This window comes from Silene latifolia, chromosome X (genome assembly GCF_048544455.1).
Source record: "Silene latifolia isolate original U9 population chromosome X, ASM4854445v1, whole genome shotgun sequence".
In the NCBI taxonomy this organism is placed as follows: domain Eukaryota; kingdom Viridiplantae; phylum Streptophyta; class Magnoliopsida; order Caryophyllales; family Caryophyllaceae; genus Silene; species Silene latifolia.
The window spans coordinates 156,040,466-156,065,635 of record NC_133537.1 but is presented as its reverse complement, the minus strand read 5'-3'; the positions used below and the strand labels follow the sequence as shown (position 1 = coordinate 156,065,635).

Sequence of the window (25,170 nt, the reverse complement as noted above, 5' to 3'; positions counted from 1 at the left end):
CACAGCTGCCTCGATTCCCAAATGTTTCAAGCTCTCAACTGAGGATGGTAACACTTTCGATATCCGTCCATCCTATATAAATTTGGTCGAAAGAAACCTTTATCGAGGTGTGGCGGGTGAAGATCTGCGAAAGCATATGGATGTCTTTACTGACTACTGCTCTACTATTCCCGTCACTAAGGGAGTAACTCAAGACAAGATAAAGGAAGTGCTATTTCCTTTTTCAGTGACTGATCGAGCCAGGTTGTGGCTCACTGATCTTGATCGCACTATAGCTGGTATTACTAACTAGGAGACCCTTGCTCTTGCCTTTTACAAAAGGTACTTTCCTCCATAACATACTAATCAGCTGAGGGGAAAGATTACGAGTTTCAAACAGGCCCCTGATGAGAATTTTTATGAGGCTTGATGTCGATTCAAGAAGCTAGTGAGGTCTCTTCCTCACCATGGATTTGATCAGTGGTTTTTGTGCAACCAGTTCTATAATGGGTTGTATGATGACCACCGAGCTATACTAGATGCCTCATCCAATGGGAGATTCCAAAAGAACATTGATGATGATAAGGGATGGGTTATTATTGAGGAGATGGCGACCCATTGTGCTGAATATGGGAACCCAAGAGACGGTATTCGGACGGTGCATTCGGTCGACAATGCTGTTGTGGCTCAACTAGAAGCCATGAATGCTCGTTTTAATAGGTTGGAATTGCAGCAAGTTGGCGATCAACAGACGGTTCATCTGTTGACTAGACATGAAACTGTCACTTGTGAGAGATATGGTAGCGATGACGGTCACACTGTTGTAGACTGTCTGACAGAGAAGGAATAAGTCCTTGCCTTTCAGCAATATAGGCAAGGAGGAGGTTCCTACTACAATAATCAAGGGGCAGTCCATCCCAATTTAAGGTGGACAAGTCAGAATGTTTTTAATCCTACTCCTCCACCGTAGCAGCAGCAAGAATATGTCCCTCCTCATAAGGCTCAACAAGGCTTCCAAAAGCCTCCTTCTTTTCCTCCACCGAATCAAGGAGCTTCATATTCTAGTGGGGTAAGTGAGTTAACTGAGTTAAAGACAATGATTCAATCATTGACGAAGCAATTGCAAATGAGTGACCAACAGAAGGAAGCTTCAATCAAGTCACTTGAAACTCAAGTTGCTCAGTTGGCCGCAAGCCAATCCACAAGGAAACCGGTTCATTTGCCGTCTCAATCTGAGAAGAATCCATATGAGACGATTAACTTGATTAACCTGCGAAGTGGTCTCTCTTATGAAGAACCAAAGATGTCGACTGATAAGGACATTTCAGACCCGAGGGAAGCTATTGCGGAAGATGAACAGTTGTCTAATGCTGAAGAATTGCCTGGCACGAAGAAAATACTCGATCGACTGATTTCTGGTGGTCGATCGAGTAGAAATGTTGAAGCAAATGCTCGATCAAAAGGTTCTGGTGTTCGATCGAGTAATCAGGATATGCAAGGAAACGATCGAGAGGTTGAAACCACTCGATCGAGTGGAATTGCTGAATAAACTGTTTGATCGAGTGGAATTTTACCTCGATCGAACACTATGGAAATAGAAGAACTCAATCGAGAAGCTGCTGATGCTCGATCGAGTGAAAAGTGACCTAAAAGGCCTCGATCGAGAGGGAAAAAGACTCGATCGAGTGAAAAGGAGTCTGAACCAGCTGAGACGTTGGAAGAGAGGAACAAAGGGCTCGAGATACCTATCACAATGCCCTTTCCAAGGCGATTAGAGAGCAACAAAGCCAATCAACAGTTCGAGAAATTTGCCGAGCTCCTGAAAAGCTTACATGTTACTGTTCCATTCGCCGAGTTGCTGACTTAGGTACCCTCTTACTTAAAGTTTATGAGAGAAATTTTGTCGCGTAAGAGGCATATAAACGATCATGAGACGGTAGCTTTAACTGAGGTAGGGACCACCTTAGTTCAGAATAAGTTGCCACCCAAACAGTCGGACCCGGGTAGTTTCTCAATTCCGTGTCATATAGGAACCCATTTTATTGATAACGCGCTATGCGATCTCGGTGCTAGCGTGAGCGTCTTACCTTTGTCTCTTGCTAAGAGACTCGGTCATAACAAATTTAATAGCACTAACATGACCGTTCAAATGGTCGATCGTAGCATATCACGGCCACTAGGAGTTATAGAGGACATACCTGTCGAGATTGGGAGATTTTTTATTCCCGTATATTTCGTAGTTCTTGACATCCCCGAAGACACTCACACCCCTATTATTTTTGGGAGACCATTTTTATTCACTGCTCGCGCAATGATCGATGTTGGGGGCAAGACACTTACGTTTCAGGTAGGAGTTGAAGAATTGATTTTCCATCAGTCTAAATCTCGTAGGGCTCCCATGCAAGCTCAACCTTGCAATGCCCTATCTTCTACTGACTCAAACATAGACACTCCAGCTGAGAATGTCGAATTTTGTGCCGCTATTGTAACCCCTCCGCCTCAGACTGAGAGCGAAAAGGAGGACATTTTTCTGTTTTCCTTGCTGCAGGTACAGATGGAATAGATGCTGGCGTTTTCAGCGGTCAAAGTGTGGTTGAAGTCAATCAAAGTGGTTGTGAAGTCAAAGCTGATGGGAGAGACAAGAAGACGAAGAAAGTTCATGCATATGTAGATATCAACTACTCTCCCTCTACCAGTTCAAACTCAAGCTCATGGAGATCGAAGAGGACGGTCCGAGATGCTGAGGGGACCTCCTCCAGTCACAAGCCCTCCTTTGGGCTACTTAAATGTTTTGGGAATTAAGCGGGGAATACCCCGTTGTAACAAATTGTAAAACTTTAATTTTCCGTCAAACTTCATTATTGCATTTTTAGAACTGCTAGACTTTAGACTATTTAGCTTAGCTAGAAAAGACTATAGACTGCGTATTGTGTGATTTGGTATTGTCGGGATATGTCTGTGCGTGTTTTTATGAATGTTTGGGGAGATAATGTCGGATTGGGATGAGTTACACGAGAAAAGAACTCGATTGAGAACTTTTTGTACTCGATCGAGAGGAATGCCCAAGAGAACAGCTCGATCGAGTGGTTTAGGTTACTCGATCGAAATGGCAAAAATGAAGAGTTCTCGATCCAGTGGAATTCGGTTCGATCGAGTGAAATGGATAGCAGAGTCCTCGATCGAGTGTTTTGAAATCACTCGATCGAGTGAAAGTACTTATAACACGCAGGAAGTTACCTCTTTAACTTCTATTTTTCATTCTTTTGTTCCTTTATTTATTTGCTCTTCCTCTTTGTGCGATAATCACTCAAATCCTCCATAATTCTTGCCCAAATACCAAATCCAACACCCATATTATAATCCTTGTGCTTAATTCGACCAAAGCCCGCTACTTTCCCCATAATTTGTTCTTGTTGCGGTTAATTTTGGGAATTAGGGTTCTTGCGGGTTTTTGATCGAAAATCCGTCTTTTGCATAATTTGTGTCGATTTTCTTTCTTATTTTGTGGGATTAATCATCAACTAAGTTTTCCCTTTGCTCTTTTGTTAATTTATTGCTTGTCTCGAATTTATTTGAGCATTTAGGGTTTTACGGGTTTCACTCGAAAATCCGATTAATTTGGGGATTTTCATGTTTAATTTGTTTAATTGATTGTTATTCCCCTTGCTTACTTGATTAGGATGGAAAGTAGTTCATTGCCCTCGACTAGCTCGACCTTTGTTCCATCCTCGACTGAGACGGTGGTCCCTGCTGCCACCACCATCGTTCCGACTGTTAGTACCTCTGTTGCTTCCCCTGTTTTAGCTGCTGGTGTTGTTGGTACAACCACTGCTGCTAGCTCTGCCTCTGTCGCGGCTAGCTCTGTTTCCGCCTCTGTGTCTCCCTCAGTTTCTGCTAGCATTGTTGCTAGCCCTGTTTCTGCGTCTGTCCCTGCTGCCTCTACTAGCACAGCTACTGCTAGTACTTCTGGTACGGTGTCCACCCCTGCTGCGTGGTCACCCGCTGTCACAGCTGCTTACCGGGCGGCCTTAGTACCTCGTTCTGTCAGAGGACGGGCTTCTTCCTCAGGTACTAGAGGCCGGGGTCACGGACGAGCCACGCCTGCTACTGGCCCCGTCACTATCCGAGTTGACGACTCACGTGACCCACACCCCGACATCCCCGAGGTAATTTTTGCTAATGTTTTACATCGTCAATGTTTCTTTGCTTTAGAGAGCTGTGATTTTCTGTCTACTAAATTTTTGTGTCGTAAGTCACTTTATAGGTTAGGTATTTACGAGCCCGTACTTGAGATTTTGAGAGGGGCGGGGATTACGGGACTGATTACCATGTGTACCTTGACCTTCAACCTTCAAGGAGCTGACCCTCGAGTTTTTCAGCTCCTTTACCTTCTCTTCTGGCGCCTACGCCACTGACCGGACTTGTGCTTCTATTTCTCTCCGGTTATTTAACCGGACTTTTTCTTGAACCCTAGAGGAGTTTGGTACTAGGTTAGGTCTTTCTTTTACGGATGACACGGCCTCTCCTAGGAAGGTCATCCGCCAGTTGTGGAGGACCTTAGCACAGACTAGTTACGAGGAGCACAAGCTCGCGCATGTCCACCTTCCCTCGACCCGTTACTTCTTGCGTCTCATTGGTGGGACCATCTTTGGCCGTAAAGAACCTAATAATGTGAACAACATTGAGCTGTCTATTCTTGGTGGGTACCTGAACATTGACAGCGAGGGACCCTTTGTGCTTAACATTGCCTACTTGACCGCTCAGTACTTTCACACGGTGGGGTAGAAGACTACGGACACCATTGTTTGCGGTGGCATAGCCACTTTTCTTGCCCGTTCTATCTTTCCCGCCTTCCCTCGTTACCTACAGCGCCTAGACACTGACAGGTACCTTGACAAGGCAGCTATGCTGTCTATGACTTGGCTTGCTTCTGACCAGCAGACATGGAAGATTTGCGGTTCCTTTTCTGTGACCTTACCTTGCACCACCCTACCCCGTCTTGTCCCTTTGCCTACTGTTAGGGGTAGGATACCTCCACCACTACCTATGTACCACCTCCCACTTTGTCCACCTCCTACCATGTCCGCTTCTAAGAAGCGGAAGAGACCTGAGACCGGAGAGGGATCCACACCTTCTACGGGTGGCCAGACTTCCACGGCCATTCCTACCCCGATCCCTACTCCTACTCCTACTCCTGCGCCCGACCAGACACAGCCGGGACCCAGCTAATTTTATTCCTCCTCCACCTTTTGAGGCGTCTGGTCCTTGACCAAGGACGCCGTGACAGTTTGCTTCTTGAGCTTCTTAGCAGGCAGGCTCGTATGGAGAGGGACATAGCTCTTGCTTTCTTCCCTCTATACGAGTATCACATGATGAGGCAGCGTCCCGTTCCTGAGGGTTGGCCACACCCGTCTTTCTACCGGTACCCAGCTGAGGGGTACCCACACCCGGCCAGTGACGAGGACACAGCTGAGGAGGCGGCGAGGACTCAGGCTGAGGAGGCGAGGAGGAGGGAGCAGCAGGTGGACCCAGAATTCATGGTGGAGGACGTGGAGTACGAGGCTGACGAGTAGATATTGGTCTACTCACTTCCCCAGTTTTCTGGCTGGTTTGGGGAAGTTCGTGTTTCGTATGTATTGATGTGAACATTATTTGCGCACATTTAGTCCCCTAATTGAGCCTATTTTGCATACTATTATAACATTCCATAGCCGTTTTATCCGTCAAATGCTTTCTATTTTGCTTTCCTAGTGCATCTCTTGTATTTTGTAGGGAAGAAGAGAATAAGGCAGAAATTCCTGTCTTTCGTGCATGTTTAGAAGCTATTTGGCGATATTTGATGAGCTAAGATTAAAGAGGAAACAAGAACTGAAGACCAAATCCCACAAGAATAAAATGGAATTGAAGGAAAGGGAAGAATAGAAGAGAAAACGAGACTGCACTCCAATCCGTGCGGCTTTTGTAGAAGCCGGCCGTCCCCAAACTACAGAAGACGTGCGTCTTCACCCAAATCCGCCCATCATCCCCTACTACAATCTGCCCGTCCCGACACCAATACGCACGGATTCAGTCCAGCACAAATCCGTTTCTTCAAGATTCAAGGAAAGATGCCCTTCCTCCGAAAAATACCGGCGTTTCCCTGCTCAAATCTAAAAAGTGTAATTACTAATTTAGCCTTAGTTAACCTAGTGAATCCCTACTATATATACTCCACTTGTAAATAATCAAAAGGGGGGATCCTTTTTATCAAGTTTTCATTAGGCTAAATCAATCCTTCTCATAGATTAGATTAGGAGTAGATTAGAATAGATTACTCTTTAATCGTTCCACAAATCTCACATTAATCTCTCCTTAATTATTGTTCAAGTTTGTTACTTTTGGGTAATTGAAGATTATTGAGTTATTATTGAATGATTGACAACCCTTCATCAATCAATCAAGTTTCTTCTATTATTCTTTGCTTTATTATTTGGATCATCTCAAGTTTGGTATAATTCCTTTACTCTTTAATCTTTATTGTTCATTTCTTCATTCTATTATCATGTTTATACTTGTTGTGATGATTGACACCATTAATGACATGTTTCCCATGATAATGAGTGAGTAGTCTCTTAGCTAGGATTAGTGGGTAATTAGGAGAAACAAACATGGGATCGATTAATGCTTAATCTAATATGTTCACATGATTAAATTGCTTGCTTGTTGTGATGTCAACTTTATGCACATGTTATGTTTGATGAAATGCTAAGCCTATGAATCCTTGCATTTACAACCATCTCTTATCTACTCAACTTGACTTGTAAGATATAACCCAACTCGAGTCTTGTTAGACCATGCATAGAAGTTGAATAGGAGGAAAGTAAGTCGACTTGTAGGTGTTGTACAATCTAATCGATTCGGCTCCGGGACCCAACTCTTCCTATGAACCGTAAGACATAAACAACCTCGGTTTCTCCACAACATTAATTGCTTGCTTATAACTTTGTAAACATGTTTGTATTATCAACACCATGAATCCCCTATGACCCCATGATATCCTAGCATTTTTAATCATTTGTTTACATCCTTCCTTTTATTGCTTGTTTTACCTTATTATTTGCATTAGTCTAGACACAACTACAAACCCAACCAATTTGTGACACTAGCATAAATTGAGATAGATAGACTTAGAACCCAAAGCACACCGTCCCATGGATCGACCTCGACTTACCGCTAACTAGTTGTTTGTTGAGTATTATAAATGTGTTTGATTGGATGTGACCCGACGACATCGCACTCCCCGCAAAAATGGCGCCGTTGCCGGGGACGGTGTTATGTGATTAAGTTCTTACTTGTTTGTCTATTTTGATTTTGCTTTCACCTTGAGGAACTTGTTCCTCAAGGATTGTTCTTACCATTTTTGTGTAGTTTCTATGCTTGTAGTTGTTTCCTTGTCTTAGCTATGCTGGCTCAAGACTTGACATATGGAGTATGTGGTGGATCTTTTGAGTATGACTATGGGTATGGGGAGTTTGAGGAGCAAGTCAACACAAACCTACCTTACAACTCATACAATGAAAATCCTAACTACTACCCCAAATTTTCCAACCAAAACACTCACATCCAATATCCACAACAACCACCCATCCAATACCCACTTCATAATGAGTTTCAATTGCCACAATACAACCACTTTCACACTTACCCACAACAAGAAAATGAACCCATTCAAAATGTGATTCTCCAAATGATGGGAGATCAACAAAACTTCTTCAAACAAATGATAGAGGAGAGCCAAAAGAGGGACAATGTTCTTCAAGCCATTGTTGCCCAAGGTAAGGAATTAGAGATTCAAATTGCCCAAATGAAAGAATCCCAAGTAATCACTCCCCACCGTTCTTTGGACATTAAACATGAATGCGAATTTGAAGTAGTAACTTTTGACATGGAGAATGAAGAGTGGGAAGAGCCAATCTCCTTAAGCTCATATGACTATGAAAGTGTTGTGTTCGATGAGGAAGACATGAGGTTGAGTAAGCCAAGTACTCTTAGCCTTTGTGAGTATGAGGGTGTGTCCTTTGAAGTGAATGTTGAGACATTGGATAAAGATTTAAATGAAGCCCCCATCTATGATTCGTATGAAGATAGCAACAATGATGATGAGCCTAGAGGGTGGACTCATAATATCACCTTGCTTGAGGAGCCTATCCTTAAGACATTTGAGATACCCTATCATGAAGAAGAGCGTCCTTCCCCTATTCCTCATGAAGACCACTAGACACCTATCATGGAACCAATGATCATTGAAGAGGATATGGTGGACCTTCTTCAAAAATCCAAGGTATCATACAAGAGCTACTTGATGAAAAATCTCAAGGAGAAGATTGCTCGTGAAACCACTCGTGAAGATTTGGCACCCATGATGACCACTTCTAAGGAACTCGATCATCAATGCCATGAAAATTCTCCTTCTACCTTGGATGGATTGAATAATCAAAATGCTATCATCATCACAAAAAGTAAAGGAGAAGGTGGTAAGTGGAAGTCTATGAATGAAAATGAACCATATTTCATACCTAGTGATGAAAGGAATCATGGGCTAATTGGTTTGAAACATCGTGAATATCCAAGTGCCAAGAAGAGGAAGAAAACAACAATGAATGACAAATTCCTTTGGCCAAACTTCGTCTTGAAGTTAAGCAAACCATACTTGTGCTTATTTGGAGCTTGTTCACAAGCTTTTGATCTCTTATTAAGAGCCTAGAGCTCTATGGATAAGAACTTCTACAATTTAGACTAGTTTGGTGGAGTCCTATCTCAAACAACCATTTGTATGACATTTCTTAGACCCTCTTACTTTGTATAAAATTGTACATTATTGCATTTGCATTTGATTTCTTGCATGAGAGTGGTGAGAGAGAGAGTCATCTTACATTTTTATTGAGCGAATTTCAGAAAAAGATAAGGAGGAATAGCAAAACGGTGAAAGGGTATGATATTGCAAGGAAAAGAAAGAAAAAGAAGAAAGGGAGCTGAAGACGCCCGTCCCGAGCCCAAGACGGCCGTCCAGGACCCCCGTCCTAAGACTCGTTGACGTTGTCTCAGAAAACGGGCGGATTCAACACAAGACGCCCGTCTTGAGAAAAGTCGTCCGTATTCTTCACGGGCTGCCCATCTCGTGTGCCATCTAAAACAAATTTTTGAGCTGCCAGGAAATCCGGGCGGATTTCTGAAAATCCGCTCGTCCCGACCAAGACGCCCGTCTTTTTCCTGCTCTCAACTTGGAAAAATCCCTGTATTAGAATCCGCCCGGATTTGGAGGAAGACGCCCGTCTTCTAAAAACACGAGACGCCCGTCCCGCAGCATATCCGCCCGGATTGTCCAATTTTTCTCGGATATACCCGACATGGCCCACCCTTATCCTCCCGGATTCCCCTTTCTTCTATAAAATCACCCCCTTTCTCCCTCATTTCCTCACCTTATCAAACCCTAAAACACTCATCTCCTTCCTCAACAACACTCCCCTCACTCCAAAAGCCAACAAAACCCCCATTTCCTCAACTCCAAAATGATGAACCTCAAAGGCAAGGCTAAGAAGTTGGTTGAATCTACCAGAAGGAAACGCAAGGGATCATCCTCCTCAATTCAGCGAGAGGTAGCACTACCAAGGAACGTCCGTCCCTTAGTGAGAGGAGGGATCGAACAACTTGAGTACTTCCAAGAGGTGCTTTTTGAATCCGATGACCACCGCAAGAACTTTGTCAAATTGCTAGGTAAGAACTATAAACCCACTCAATTCGTAGATACTAGGGTGTTGGAAACCCTTAAGATAAGGTACCCTACCGAGATGTTCTTTAATGGCCTTGGGCTTGGAAAACTTTTCCATGCCCATGAGGAGACATACCTTAGTCTCACGCTTGAATTTTTGAGTAGCCTTCACATTGTAACAAACACTAGGACCAATGTGGGCATGGAGTTTAGGTTGTGCAACCTAAACCATCATCTTTCACTTGATGAATTTGCCTACATTTTCGGTCTTGATGTGCCCACCAACTTTACCGATAAACCCGATAATTTCGATGTGGACCTACTTTGGAGGGCTATTTCCGGGAGGAATTTTACCGGTTTAAAGCAATGCTATACCTTCGCCATCCAACATCCGGTGATTCGGTTCACCGAGCGCTTTGTGGCAGGTACCATCAATGGGAGGTACGAACAAGATAGGTGTACTCTCATTGATTTAACCTTTCTTGAGTCCTATTTGAATGTTCGAGGGACGAGGCGTTATAACTTCAATACGCCACTTGAGATATTACTAGGTTCAATGATTTTGCTCAAGGGACCACCCAACTCAAGACCTTCATAATGGGAGGTCTAATTACTATTTTGGCCAACTATCTTTGCCCCGGGTTCAATGCCCAAGGGACCTATACTCCTCTTGAGGGGAGGACTTTGATTGATGAGTACACCATCTTCACTCATCACTGGTGGTGTAATTACACTCAAGATGGGAGTGTAGAGTGGTACACCAAAGGATGTACTCCAATCATCCTAGAAGGTTGGAAGATACCGGGCATTGACCCAAGATTGAGCCCATACTCGCCCCCACCAAGCTACCTCCTTGATATCCAAATTCTTGACAATCGCCCTCAAAGGGAAGAGCTACCCCACCAAATACCTCGCGGAGGACCGGCGAGGCCTATTCGCCCACCTTCCTTTGTACCTATCCCGCCATACCCAATCCCTCATACCAAATTTGAGCCAGAAATCCCCAATACCCCGGGTATTAATGATTTGATGGCACTCATAAATAGAGTGGACCTCGGGGTACATGAAGGGAGGGTCGACAAATACTTGGCCCTTTATCCTCAATACTATAACATGGCTCAACAAAGGTATGTCGACCCTAATGCCCCTTTGCCCAAATGGGCCCAACCGGAACACTTGTTCCCTAATCAAGGGAGCCAAGCCTGGGATCGCCAAGGTGGAGGATACTCGGGTCAAGGAGGAGAATTTGACCAAGGAGGGTATTGGGGACAAGCAAGTGGGTATGACCAAGCCGGGAGCTCTCACCAATATGGCTACCAAGATGAGGAGGATGACGAGTGAAAGAGGCCTACCTCACCACCTCCATTTGTATGATACCCATCTCTCCCTCTCTCTTTTGTATATACATTGCATTTAGTGTAGTTCTCACATGCATTTGCATCATACTTCAATTGCATTAGTTAGTTCATATAGTATAGTTGCATGGTAATATACCTCACATGATTAGATTAGTTCACATTATATTTATCCCACATGATTCATGTAGATAGTAGCATATAGATTAGAATTCATGCATAGTTACTAATGGCCAAACCTATTCATTTCTATACTAGAAATAGTGTTTAAATCGTTTTGGGGAGGTTTGATCATAGGTGACCATAGTTTACTAGAAAACATGCATCATATAATATAGTTTAGATTGCATTCATTTGTTATATATGTGATATAAGAATTGCATTAAGTTAGAGCATGCATTCATTCATATCATATCATTGCATTTGTACTTCAATTCAAAAACATGTATTTCCTTTTTATTCCTACTCCTACATGTACATTGAGGACAATGTCCAAAATAAAGTGGGGGATGGTAATTTATATTCCAAAATGCATAAAAATTGAAAAATTTCGAAAAACCATAAAAATTTGAAAAATTGAAAAATCCAAAAACAAGTTCATTTCCTTTTTAGTGTAGTCGTGTATATATTATTGTATATATTGTGTTTGTTCTATCCTTGTTCACATTGATTGACTACACCACATCCGAGACATGAGGATATTGAAGACCTCATGGTATGATCTTTCCAATCTCCTTTTCTCCTCTTTATGTTAATGACTATGTGGCTTTATTTTGATTGACGCGGTATAACAATGTGAACTTAGGACTTGCATTTAGTTTATATGTCATATTAGTTGGTAGAATCACTTGCATTAGGATGTATATATTAGTTGCATCATGGCATATAGTTGCATTTAGATGAAATATTTTGAAAAGTGCCTAATTGAGAACTTTGACAAGAGCAACTAAGCCATTACAAATACTTTTTCAACTTAAGACTTTGCCTACTAGAATGGTTGTAAAACACCGTACATTGTGTCATACTAGTGTCTTTTGACCCATGACCCAAAGCCTAGTCAAGCGTTTGCATGTGAGTCACCTATTCCAACCCCGTGATGCGATGTGGACTTGGTTAACTTGTCTAGGTGACTTTGATTGACCTTGTGGTAAGGCAACCCAAAAATACTTTCTATCAATAAGTTTGAAGTGCTCATTTCGAAAATTTTGTTATGTGGAAGTAATTTATTGCCAAGTAAACCTCAAATGTTATGAAATGTTGAATTATTAAGAATTTTAGTTGTTTTGATGGAGACGTACCACTTCGATGTGCTTTGGAGAGGGATCCATTGAATTGGGCCCCCACACGGTTATGAATTTAACCGCCCAGAGACAGAGTGACTATCACCCCGAAAAGCTATTGTCTAGAGGTTAACCGGTTGCCTAATAAGCGATTGGCGAAAGCAAAGGACACTAGCCCGGAAGGGACAAACCCCATCTCTAATTTTTGAAATGTGAAAGTTGAATGAGGTCAATTTTTGAATACTAGTCATATCCACCCTTGTTTATAACGATTTGAGCATTTCATTCCCAAAAAGCCTTTTTGTCAAACCACTTTGTCGAGCTTGGGACGATCCATGACCTTTACTTTTGTAGAGAATTCGAGACATGTCATGTCATATGCTACTAGCATCATAGGGATCATCATTCCATACTATCCGATCGCTCTTGACGAAAGCATTTGGAAATTGAGGACGAAAGTAGTCTAGTTTAACACCATTTGGAGGTGATTTAGTGCCATCCTCTTAGCCTTAGTAATTTGTTGAACTAGTATTTGTGACGGATTATATGCTCTTAAATTTGTTCTCTTTTAGTTGCCTCCGCCACTTGATGAGGAAGTGGCTATTCCTTTTGTAGATGCATCCATTATTTGATTTTGTGTGCTTAATGTTTGGATGTGTCGCCATTTTGGCAAGACCCACCTTGCCTTGCAAGAAGGAATCCTACCTCATGGTTGTCTTGTTGTGAGTTGAAGGGGCGGAGTGAGACCCGCTAATTGTCTCATATCGGCTATATTATTAGGATAGTATAAATAAAGGTCTAGTTTTAGTAACCTCTTTACTCGGGACGAGTAAAGGTTCGGTTTGGGGATATTTGATGTGAACATTATTTGCGCACATTTAGTCCCCTAATTGAGCCTATTTTGCATCTATTATAACATTCCATAGCCGTTTTATCCGTCAAATGCTTTCTATTTTGCTTTCCTAGTGCATCTCTTGTATTTTGTAGGGAAGAAGAGAATAAGGCGGAAATTCCTGTCTTTCGTGCATGTTTAGAAGCTATTTGGCGATATTTGATGAGCTAAGATTAAAGAGGAAACAAGAACTAAAGACCAAATCCCACAAGAATAAAATGGAAGTGAAGGAAAGGGAAGAATAGAAGAGAAAACGAGACTGCACTCCAATCTGTGCGGCTTCTGTAGAAGCCGGCCGTCCCCAAACTACAGAAGACGTGCGTCTTCACCCAAATCCGCCCGTCTTCCCCTGCTACAATCCGCCCGTCCCGACACCAATACACACGGATTCCAGTCCAGCACAAATCCGTTTCTTCAAGCTTCAAGGAAAGATGCCCTTCCTCCGAAAAATACCGGCGTTTCCCTGCTCAAATCTAAAAAGTGTAATTACTAATTTAGCCTTAGTTAACCTAGTGAATCCCTACTATATATACCCCACTTGTAAATAATCAAAGGGGGGATCCTTTTTATCAAGTTTTCATTAGGCTAAATCAATCCTTCTCTTAGATTAGATTAGGAGTAGATTAGAATAGATTACTCTTTAATCGTTCCACAAATCTCACATTAATCTCTCCTTAATTATTGTTCAAGTTTGTTACTTTTGGGTAATTGAAGATGATTGGGTTATTATTGAAGGATTGACAACCCTTCATCAATCAATCAAGTTTCTTCTATTATTCTTTGCTTTATTATTTGGATCATCTCAAGTTTGGTATAATTCCTTTACTCTTTAATCTTTATTGTTCATTTCTTCATTCTATTATCATGTTTATACTTGTTGTGATGATTGACACCATTAATGACATGTTTCCCATGATAATGATTTAGTAGTCTCTTAGCTAGGATTAGTGGGTAATTAGGAGAAACAAACATGGGATCGATTAATGCTTAATCTAATATGTTCACATGATTAAATTGCTTGCTTGTTGTGATGTCAACTTTATGCACATGTTATGTTTGATGAAATGCTAAGCCTATGAATCCTTGCATTTACAACCATCTCTTATCTACTCAACTTGACTTGTAAGATATAACCCAACTCGAGTCTTGTTAGACCATGCATAGAAGTTGAATAGGAGGAAAGTAAGTCGACTTGTAGGTGTTGTACAATCTAATCGATTCGGCTCCGGTACCCAACTCTTCCTATGAACCGTAAGACATAAACCAACTCGGTTTCTCCACAACATTAATTGCTTGCATATAACTTTGTAAACATGTTTGTATGATCAACACCATGAATCCCCTATGACCCCATGATATCCTAGCATTTTTAATCATTTGTTTACATCTTTCCTTTTATTGCTTGTTTTACCTTATTGTTTGCATTAGTCTAGACACAACTACAAACCCAGCCAATTTGTGACACTAGCATAAATTAAGATAGATAGACTTAGAACCCAAAGCACACCGTCCCATGGATCGACCTCGAATTACCGCTAACTAGTTGTTTGTTGAGTATTATAAATGTGTTTGATTGGATGTGACCCGACGACATCGCACTCCACGTCATGTATATTCTTGCCCTTTTACTTCTTTTTGTCTCCGTTTTATTTATTCGTTTTCATGCATTTATCGGTTGTATTTTCCCGTTCCCATGTATATATCTGCTGGTGTATGCTGGAGGACAACGAGGGCATTGTCCGTTTTGGTTTGGAGAGGGTAATGCATCCTTTGAGTCTGCATTTGCATTTGTTTTTGCATTCACGTTTCCTTTTTCTGCTTGCATTGCATTTATTTCTTTCAAAAATCAAAAAAATAATACCAAAAAAATTAGAAAATTTCCAAAATAAAAAAAAATTCACGTTTACTTTTGCATATAGGTTGAGTCGGAACAGTAGATTTCCGTGATGATATTTCACTGTAACTTGTCATTTTTACTTCAGCCCTGCACTTTATTGACAGTTATTAGCTGAGTCTTGCGCATATTTACCAATTTTTGTTCAAATATAGCTGACTGTGTAGACTTGACCTGATAAATTGGCAACCTATTTACAATTTCTGAGTTTTAAAGCCTTATAGCTGGTGACATTCATGACCAGTTTACACAGGAATTGAGAGTAGTACTCCTTGCATATCATGTTTATCATTTTTGCACATTTATGAAATTCGATTTCTTGTTAATTGCATACATTCGGGTTTGTGGTTGGTGTCACATGCAGGGAGGCGCTTGCAAATTCTCCTTTCTTTCATTTTTCACCCATTTTGCTCCACTTAAGCCAAATTTAGCCTTTATGACCCATTAGCTACACCCATAATTAAGCCTGCCTTGTCAAGCTAGTTAATGTAACTTTTGCGGTATTTTGATCCATGTTGCGAGTAGGCTCATATGTTCATTTGATTGGAGTTGGTAGAAAAATGAGGAAGGATGAGATTTTGAGAAGCAATGAAAAAAAAAAGACATGAAAAAGAAAAGAAAAAAAAGGAACGTGTGATTAAAAAAATGAAAAAAAAAATGTTGAAAATTACACGCACAGGAAGGAAGAAAAGAAAAATTTTGAAAAAGTTGAGTTGTTTGAATAAATCGGACCGTATTAAAAAAGGGAAGTTTGTGACGGTCTACTCCTTTGTTCTTATTCATATATTTTTTGAGGAGATAGTGTATTTGGTTAGTGAGTTGTGTTCCAATGAAGGGCACTTGTGCTTTATTTTCAGTCAGTTGAGATTCAGATGGTTTCATATGGTCTTGTTTAGGAGCTAACTTGACGCTTTACCTTCACGTTCCCATAATTTGTTTTGCCCTTTCTTACCTGAGCCTCCCTTTCCTATACTATTTGTAAGCCCTCGGCTGTGACGGGCGTTGTTGGTTGGAGTGTATGCATAGTACTTGAATCGTCTATCATTTTTGTTGCATGCATGTTATGTTGGTCGCAGTTTAGGTGAGTGACTGTTTTTCTTTCTCCCTTATACATATATATTTCACCATTTGCTTCATGAGAAAAGAGTGACCACTTGAGAGTCCGATTTTGTTGGTCTTGCAAGGTCGATAGGTCAGCTTTATTTAAGGACATCTTATAACGTAACTCGTTTGCGTTTTGACTGCTGTAGCTATGACTGTCGATTTTTGTTTGCATTAAATTGGTTCAAGTAGACAAGTTATAGCTAGTTCTGAGATTTCAATTCCGTCCCATTAGTTTGCATTTAGTTTACTCGAGGACGAGTAAAGGTTCGGTTTGGGGATATTTGATACGTGCAATTTATATAGTCTTTTTAGCCTTTTATTGCACGTATTCCTATGCATTTTTGTACCATTATTTATTGCAATATGCCCCGAATTGGCTACTTTGGTTTGTTTTGTCCAAATTGCATAAATGAACCTAAAAGTGTGAAACCGCGTCTTATTCGTCCCATTAGCATGCATTACGAGGAGACGAAAATGTTAGAGCGAGGGTTGTCTTGGAATGCGTGAAGGAAGGTCGAGGAAGCGGTCAAAGACGAGTTAGAGGCTATCTTGAAGGGAAAGCACTCGATTGAAGGGTTCTAGTGTTCAATCGAGTGGATTGGCTGACACGAGAGATCGATCGAGTACTTCTATATGCTTGATCGAAATGCTGATTTGGAGAGTTCCTCGATCGAGAGTTCTATTTACTCGAACGTGTTGGAATATGTGTCCTCCGACAATAATGCGATCACAACTGTTGATCATGATGATCACATGTTCAACTCTCGTTTTAAGAATACATGTGGGTTGTAATATTTTACAGTCAACTGGTCCACACATATCGGTAATGATTGGCTGACTAGAGTTTGACATTACTGTCGTGCGACGGTGGTGATCAGTTGATCCCCTTAGGTCATACCTATAGGGAAATACTCTTAATTGATTATTTAATTAATCGTATGCCGATACGAGTTAATTAAATTGCTTAAAATTGACGGGTGATATTGTGAGTAAAATTAACGTGTCATATTGTAATTCGATTATATTAGATACGGTCTAAGTAATTGAATTATTTTATTACTTAGATAAAATTATTGTTTACGAAACAATTGAAATTGAATTGAGATTGAATGAATGATTTATTATAGATACAAGATGTTGTGATTTATAATAGATAAACCATTTTGGTACAAGTAATTACGAATTACTAGTCGATTTTGTATATGACATATTTTATGAGTATGTTGATTTTTAATATGTTAAAAATACATTACAATTTCATATGTCAAGTAACATGTCACATATGTTAAAATTGACAAATGACAAAAATAAAATGGACCTCCCATTTTATTTCGATGTCTTAAAAAAAATGGAGGGAATATTGGGTTGATATTGTGTTTTTATCTTAGTGGAAAACATAATGATAAAAAACTACCATCTAGCCATGCATGCCTACTCTTGCCTTGAGAAGAACAAGACCAAGCATTGGCTCCCCAAAATTAACCTCCACCCAACCGGTTTTCCTATAAGTTGTGCAACCATATGGGTTTCTCCATTATTCATTCTTTTTCACCTAATATTTTCTAGAGTAAGAAAATGATTTCTCTACCTTTTTGTGAAACATTTTAGGGATGAAAAACTCACACAATCACTTCCTCTTGAACCGATTTTTCAAGAGAACAAAATTAATTTTTGTGTCATATTTTAAGTAAGGCTAATCCTAATACTAGATCATATTATTTTAGTCTTTAAGAGTATTCCTTGGGTATTCACTTTTGGGAGAGATTCTATACTTGAATCTTTGTTCATCCATTATTTGGAATGCTCAAGAACTAACAAGAAGGAGATCTTGTTGGTGCCCATAAAACCGAAATCACATAGTAAGGAACATGATTTCTTCTTTACTTCTATTTATGTTTGCATGCATAAGATTTGTAATTATTTTTATGACTAAATAATTTCTCACATATATGAATAAGTAAATTAATGAGATTAATATTTTGTAACAAGCGGTATCATGAGCCTTAGGTTGTTTGCATGCAAATCGGTTATTGTTTTTCCGAGTTATACGATTAACAAACAAAACTTATAAATTTGTGTTTATTATGATATATCATGAAATTTATTATGCATGTTAAAGTTTCTGGTCCTAAAATGTATTTAGGATATTTTGGTTAGTTTATGGATTTTTATTGTTCATTTTATATAATAATGGCATTAAAATGTGATTTTATGATAAAAATGTCATTTTTGGACTAAAAATAGCTAAACTTCGATTTTTCCAGTGGTTTTTTTGGATATGTTTTCACATATATTATCTATTGATGACCTGTAAATTTTCATAATTTTATGAGTTTTTATGCTCGAAATATGGATTTTTCAAGATAAAATCGAATTTAAATGAAAAATAGGCTAATATGAGTTATATTTCGAATCTGGTCATAGAAATTATGTTGTCAAATGCAATTTTACAAGATGTGTGTAAAATAATTGGCTATAATGAAGTCTTTATGCATGATTTGTGAATTTTTGATGAAAAATCACATAAATAGTGACTTTAATTAGTAAAAATTGCTAAAACATACTTCATGACTAAGAAAAACGTCACATGTTGCTTTTATCACCTATTTCAAATCTAAAAGTGAAAAGTAAATAAAAATAATTTTTCTCATATTTTTATGGTTATTATTGATAAATCCGATAAACCGCAATATTGTTTTTCCTCGATAATTTTCGATATTTTTAACCTACGTTTTTGAATATTATGAGTGTCATGGTATTTTTTCAGAATGTTGATGAGTTTAAATTTTGAATTTTGAATTTATTTGAAATTTTTATTATTTATTTGAAGTTTATGGCATTATATTGTAATTTTAAGTCCTTTTATGAACAATATTAAGAAATATAAGTTAATTATTGTCAATAATGTTAGTGGAGACTAATTTTGAGTCCTAAGATGGTTAGGGTAATTAACTAGTACATAAATATGATTTTATGTAATTATTGTGATTTTTAAAATGTTAAATCACGCAAATCCGTAAAAACCGATTAATATACGATATTGGCTCCTTAAAGGCGATTTAGCATACAATTGGGCATGTTCATACATATTATAATGCTGCATTTTATTTATGATTGTCATAATTTTATTTTACGTAATTTTTGAATTGTGTAATTTTACTTAGTATGGCCTTAGTTTTTAATTGATATTACCCGAATGTATGGGAATATCGATTCGGTTGTAATTTATTGTGATCTCGTATCACCGTTTTGTAATTTAAAAGATTTATTTTATTTTAATTACAAATGTATAATAGGAAATTATGTAATTTGTTATGTAATTTATTTATTCCGGAGATCCTTTAAGACGGCGCCACTCGAGAAAGCGATCCATTAAAGACGGTGTTACCTCGAAATGCGTGCCAAGACCGAAGTTCAAGGGACCAAAGGAGTTGGTTTCCGAATTTGTAATAGTTAAATTAGATTTACTATTTTAGGAAGGCCATACTAGGATTTATTTTTATGCTTTGCATTTTATTTATATGTTGCATGCATCGCTAAATCGCCATAACTAAAGCATGCATTATCATTTTAATCGAGTTTATCGACCGTGTCAATTACAATTATCGTAGTTCATCACTTTAGTTCACTTAAAACGTGATAGATAATAAATTGACATGAGCTCTCGCTAAAATAAACAATTGAGACTTAGCCTTACCAAAAAGTAGAAACCATGAAAACTTATTTCGCGAGGGAGTGCACTCGGCCACCCCGGGGTACAAACCTTGTTACGTAGGGGAAGTGGGTGATAAATGTCTATCCACCGAATTCATGTTGATGAGGGTTTCATCGGCTACCCCGTGCCCAAGTTAATGTGAATTTGGATCATGGACACATTTATTTAATTTTTGGATTGACCTCAACGGAAGTATTCGTGACCGTAGTCGCATGTGTTCCGGGCTATAGATAAATATTAGAGTAATTTTATCGACCAAGAGTTCTAAAAGTAGAATCGATTAAAGAGTTAATCCACCGAGTTATATTGATAAGGGTTTCATCGGCTACCCCGTGCCCAAGTTAATATTAATTTGGGTCTTGGAATCATTTATCATAGTTGGGTAGAGGTCACTATGTAAATGCTTTACTTGTTATTTACAAGTGTTAATAAAACGATAGATGTTGAGTTTTCCACTATTCCGTTATCATATTGTTCTATTTCTTTACCGCAATTCATATACGATATCATTTCGATTTTTGATTCAATTCTCCATTAAAACATCGTAACTAAAGACAAATATGAATTTTCTTCTAAAACCTCGAATTATCCATTGTAAGGATCTCTTGTGAAGAGTATAGATGGAAGTTATTTATGATCAAAAGGGTTTTTCATTCTTGACTAACATATCTACTTACAATTGTTTCTCATATGCTTAATTGAGTTAAGTACTTTGAAACGTTACATCATTTTGGTAACTAGATTTGTTTGAAATCAAAATTGACCAAAATACCGCAACCACTTCAATGAAAGTTTTAAGACTAAACAAATGAATTGAAGAGTAGTCTTCATGAAATTCAATTTTGCTTCTCTAAGCAAAGACTCATTGAAATGAGTGGGAGCATTCTCTTAAACCGTTAAGAAAAGGACGAAGTTCAAAGAAGTAAAATTAGAATGGAATTGATACAAGGTAATGTTAAAAGTGAAGTTATTGAGAATAACGATACTAAACCTATCAATCCCGACCGATAAAATTTCCGTTGTCTTAATTGTTGGACGCTAGAAAGGAAACTACTCCAAATTATTGAGGAATCAACAAGTTAGTTGTGGGACATCTAATGGGACCATCTTCTTTAAATGTTTATTTGATTAACATAAATTTTGCTAGTACTACTTCGTCAATATTAGAAACCAGTGGAGGTTTTCATCATTGTATTCGACACATAAGATGATTATAATATGACGACTAGCATCAAATAATGTCGAGAGATGGAGTCATTGTGTAATCAATCTAGTTTAGAGTTGTACTTAATTGTGACTATTAAGTGCATAAACTCTAAATAAGAATATAAACTTGTTAAGATACAAAAGAGGTCTCACTTTTGTGAGCCTATACACCATGATTTGATGTATGGCTAGCCCATTATCAAGGTGTATATATATTCTAAACCAAACTAGAATGATACATCATGAAGATGATGGAAGACTCAAATTGGTATCACAAGATTAAACCTTAGATTTTGGAATGATGAACGCAAAGAGTTATCAAGTACTCTTGAAACCATTAGATCTTATGGTATATGCGTATCTTGTATTCAAAGCAAGATGTCTCGTGCTTTTGGTTGAAAAGGAGATCGAGGTTGTAAATCATTGATCAAAATAGGTTGATCATTTTCTTTTACCAACGATTTAAGTTGACGCTAATGTGTTCACTTAATAAGGTAAATAGAGAAATCTTTGAAGAAGTTCAAAGCGTTCAAGGAATCACGATTTAGTCGTGATGAGATTATCAAAGTGAAAACTTTGATATAAGCCAAATGAAATGTGATATAGTATCACAAGTTAATCTCTCTTAACACACATTATGGGATAATGTGTGGTTGGATAAACAAATCAAACGCTATTCGATATGTTTTGGACTTCAATCAAGTTACTTTGAGTTACTTGATCCTTTTGGGGATTTTATCATTTTGTCTAAATTAATTTTCCACTAAATCTAAAACGAATCATATGAGATATGAAATGGTAGGGTACCATTGTTGTAAGTTTTCAAAAGAAAGAAATGCTCATTTTTCCTTAATATAATCACGAGTACAACGGGTTTGTCGCTCGTGAAGCTGTCTTTCTAAAATACAAGTTTATTTCTAGAAGACAGAGTGGGAGAAATTATTCAAAGAGCCACAAAGAATGTTATGTCAAAAGAAACTGGTCTTTCTTGGCTACATGAGACGTTTTGTATAAGACGTTGTTTCTTCAAAACCTAGGAGGTTAAAGTCATCACTTGTTGAAGATGATGAATTAGTGTTACTTTTAGAAAGTAAAGAGCTTGCAACTTTTAGAAAGTACCACTCTTGTCTTAATAATGATAAATGAGGAAAGTTGAGAGAGAATGAAGAGAGAGAAAAGCTCTAAAATATAGAGCTAGTTTTCAGCATGGTCATCATGAAGTTTACACCAAATCGGTTTTCGCCATTAGCATCAGCTGCAAAAAACTCACAAAATAATCCTAAAACTATCCTAATAAATCCTAATCATACTTCTTCTTCAACCAACAGTAGTAAAGGTGGAACCTTTCGGGGTCCTGTTACAGAGGATGCTCGTAAAACAAAATCTCTTAGGGAGATGAATGGTATCCCTGTACTTGACTTGAGTGCTGAGGCTGAGGAACTTGAAGATGAAGGGTGGACGCTACGAAAAGGAGGAAAGAGCATCCCAGTGTTGTCTACCATAGAGGAAGAGGAGGATCTTTCTGGTCTGCTTCAGTTCACACCTGAGGATGTCCAAACTGAGGTAGAATTCTGGAATAACGCTGTTGTTTGCTTTATTATGGGGGCTAACCCTCCGTGGGAAATTATTGAATGATATGTTTATCGTGTATGGGAGGAGTTTGGTATTGATAGAGTGTCGTTTCTGGATAATGGGATGTTTATTGTTCGGTTTCAGAAGTCTGCAGGTAGGGATGCGTTATTGAAGGCTGGCTATTATCTCTTTGATAACAAGCCAGTCATTATCAAACCCTGGTCTGTGGATATGGAGTTAGTTAAAGAAAAGATAGATGTTGTTCCTGTGTGGGTCAAGTTGTCTGGCATTCCTCTGAAATTTTGGGGGAAGTGCTTGCCATCTATAACAGGTCTAGTTGGAAAGTTTGTCCAAACTGATAGGGATACGTTTGATAACGTTCGTCTGTCTTATGCTCGTGTTCTGGTCGAATTGAAAATGGATCAAACTTTGCCTGACAAAGGGAAATTTGTGAATGAGAATGGGTCTGTGGTGAGTGTTTCAGTGGATTATGAATGGAGACATGTCTCTTGTGCTAGTTACAAAGGGGTGAGTCATGATGTTGAGCACTGCAGAAAACCAAGAAAATTTGAGGGGAAGAGGAAGACACAAGATTCTAAACCTCAACAGAAAGTGTGGAGACCTAAACAGCAGGTTCCACCTGTTACCAGTGAGACTGTAGTTTCACCAATTATAGTCACACCTGCTGTGTTTCCTCCTTTATCACAGGTTAGGGCAACGCTTGTTAAAGCTTCCCCAGCAAAGATTATTATGGGAATGACTAGGCAGGAGGGTATTGAAGGAGTTAGATTATCAAGCAAATTTAGCACTTATACCTTCAAGGATGCTTTGATACAATCTACTACGCCTGGTGGAAGTGTAATTGAAAGTGGTAAGGACCCCCCAACTGTTGCTCATGCATAGTTTAGGTTTTTGGAATGTCTGCGGTCTTAATGACCTGAATAAACAGAAGGTTGTAAAGTGGTTTATGCATAATCATGGAGTGGGATTGTTTGGTTTATTGGAAACTAAACTTAAGCCAAATACTTTACTTAAGAAAGATACCTCTATATGTGAAGGATGGAGTGTTTCTACTAATTGTAGTAAACAGAGGGGGGGGGGGGGGAGAGAATTTGGGTGTTTTGGAAGCCTCAATGGTTTGATATTAACTTTTTATCTATGGCCCTCAACACATTCATATGTTTGTTCAGTCTAGAGTTGATCAGAAGAAATTTTATTTAACAATGATATATGCATTCAATGATTTATATGATAGAAATGCTCTTTGGGATTTTTTGAAGGAGACTGCTAACTTTTGTACTGGTCCCTGGTTATGGATGGGAGATTTCAATGATGTTTTGTCTCCTATTGAACGGCTGGGGGGAAATAAAACTGAAGCAGAGATGGAGTTTTTTAAGGAGTGTGTCTCATTGTGTGGCATGGAGGATATACAGGCTACAGGTGCCCTGTATACGTGGTCTAACAAGCAGGCTCCTGTAGATCGGGTATATAGCAGGCTTGATAGGGCCATGGGCAACCAGGAATGGATGGAGTTATATGGGGATTATGTGGCTCATTTTCACCCTGAGGGCATGTTTGATCACTGTCCATGTACTGTAGTGGATAGGAATATTGAAATTGGTGGGAGGAGAAGTTTTAAGTACTTTAATATGTGGGGTAAAGCTGAAACTTTTATTAGTGAAGTAGCTACTGTTTGGGGTAGGTCTTACAGTGGGACTAAAACGTTCCGCCTCATTAAGAAATTGAAAGCTTTAAAACCAGTGCTCAAGAGCTTGAACAGGCCCTGTTTCTCTGAGATTGAGAATAGTACCAGTATAGTAAGTACTTTGTTGGAAAACCTTCAGAAACAGCTTATGGATGAGCCTGGAAATTTGGAGATTATTCAACAGGAAATGGAGCTGGCCACTGAATTAAAGGAACTTATCTCAGCTAGGGATAGCTTCTTGACTCAGAAAGCTAAAATTCAGTAGTCCATAGAAGGTGACCTCAATACTTCTTATTTCCATCAAGCTATCAGAAAGAGGATAATGATGAACAAAGTTTTGCAGATAGAGGATATGCATGGAAAGTTGTGTGTATTGGGTGATGATATCCAGGGTGCTTTCATATCTTATTTTCAGGATTTGCTGGGTACTAATACTGCTACTGATCCTGTTAGTATGTCTGTGTTTAGAAGGGGTTCATGTTGTACAGATGAACACTGGAATATTTTGAATAGGCCAGTTACAGTTGAGGAAATCAAACAGAGTATTTTTAGCATTCCCAAGAGTAAATCACCAGGGCTTGATGGCTTTAATAGCCAATTTTATAGAGATGCTTGGGATATTGTGGGTGAGGAGGTCTGTGCAGATATTGCTAATTTCTTATCAACTGGAAAGCTTTTGAACCAGATTAATTCTACTGTGATCACATTGATTCCTAAGGT

At 39.0% G+C, this 25,170-nt stretch overlaps 1 protein-coding gene across 1 annotated transcript; it reads left to right on the top strand.

Annotated features, from left to right (window-relative positions):
• Positions 1-23,968: 23,968 nt before the first annotated feature.
• On the top strand, positions 23,969-24,715 carry LOC141618640 (uncharacterized). Its single transcript, XM_074435732.1, has one exon. It carries the CDS (start codon positions 23,969-23,971, stop codon positions 24,713-24,715), a length of 747 nt encoding a protein of 248 aa, XP_074291833.1.
• The last annotated feature ends 455 nt before the right edge of the window (positions 24,716-25,170 follow it).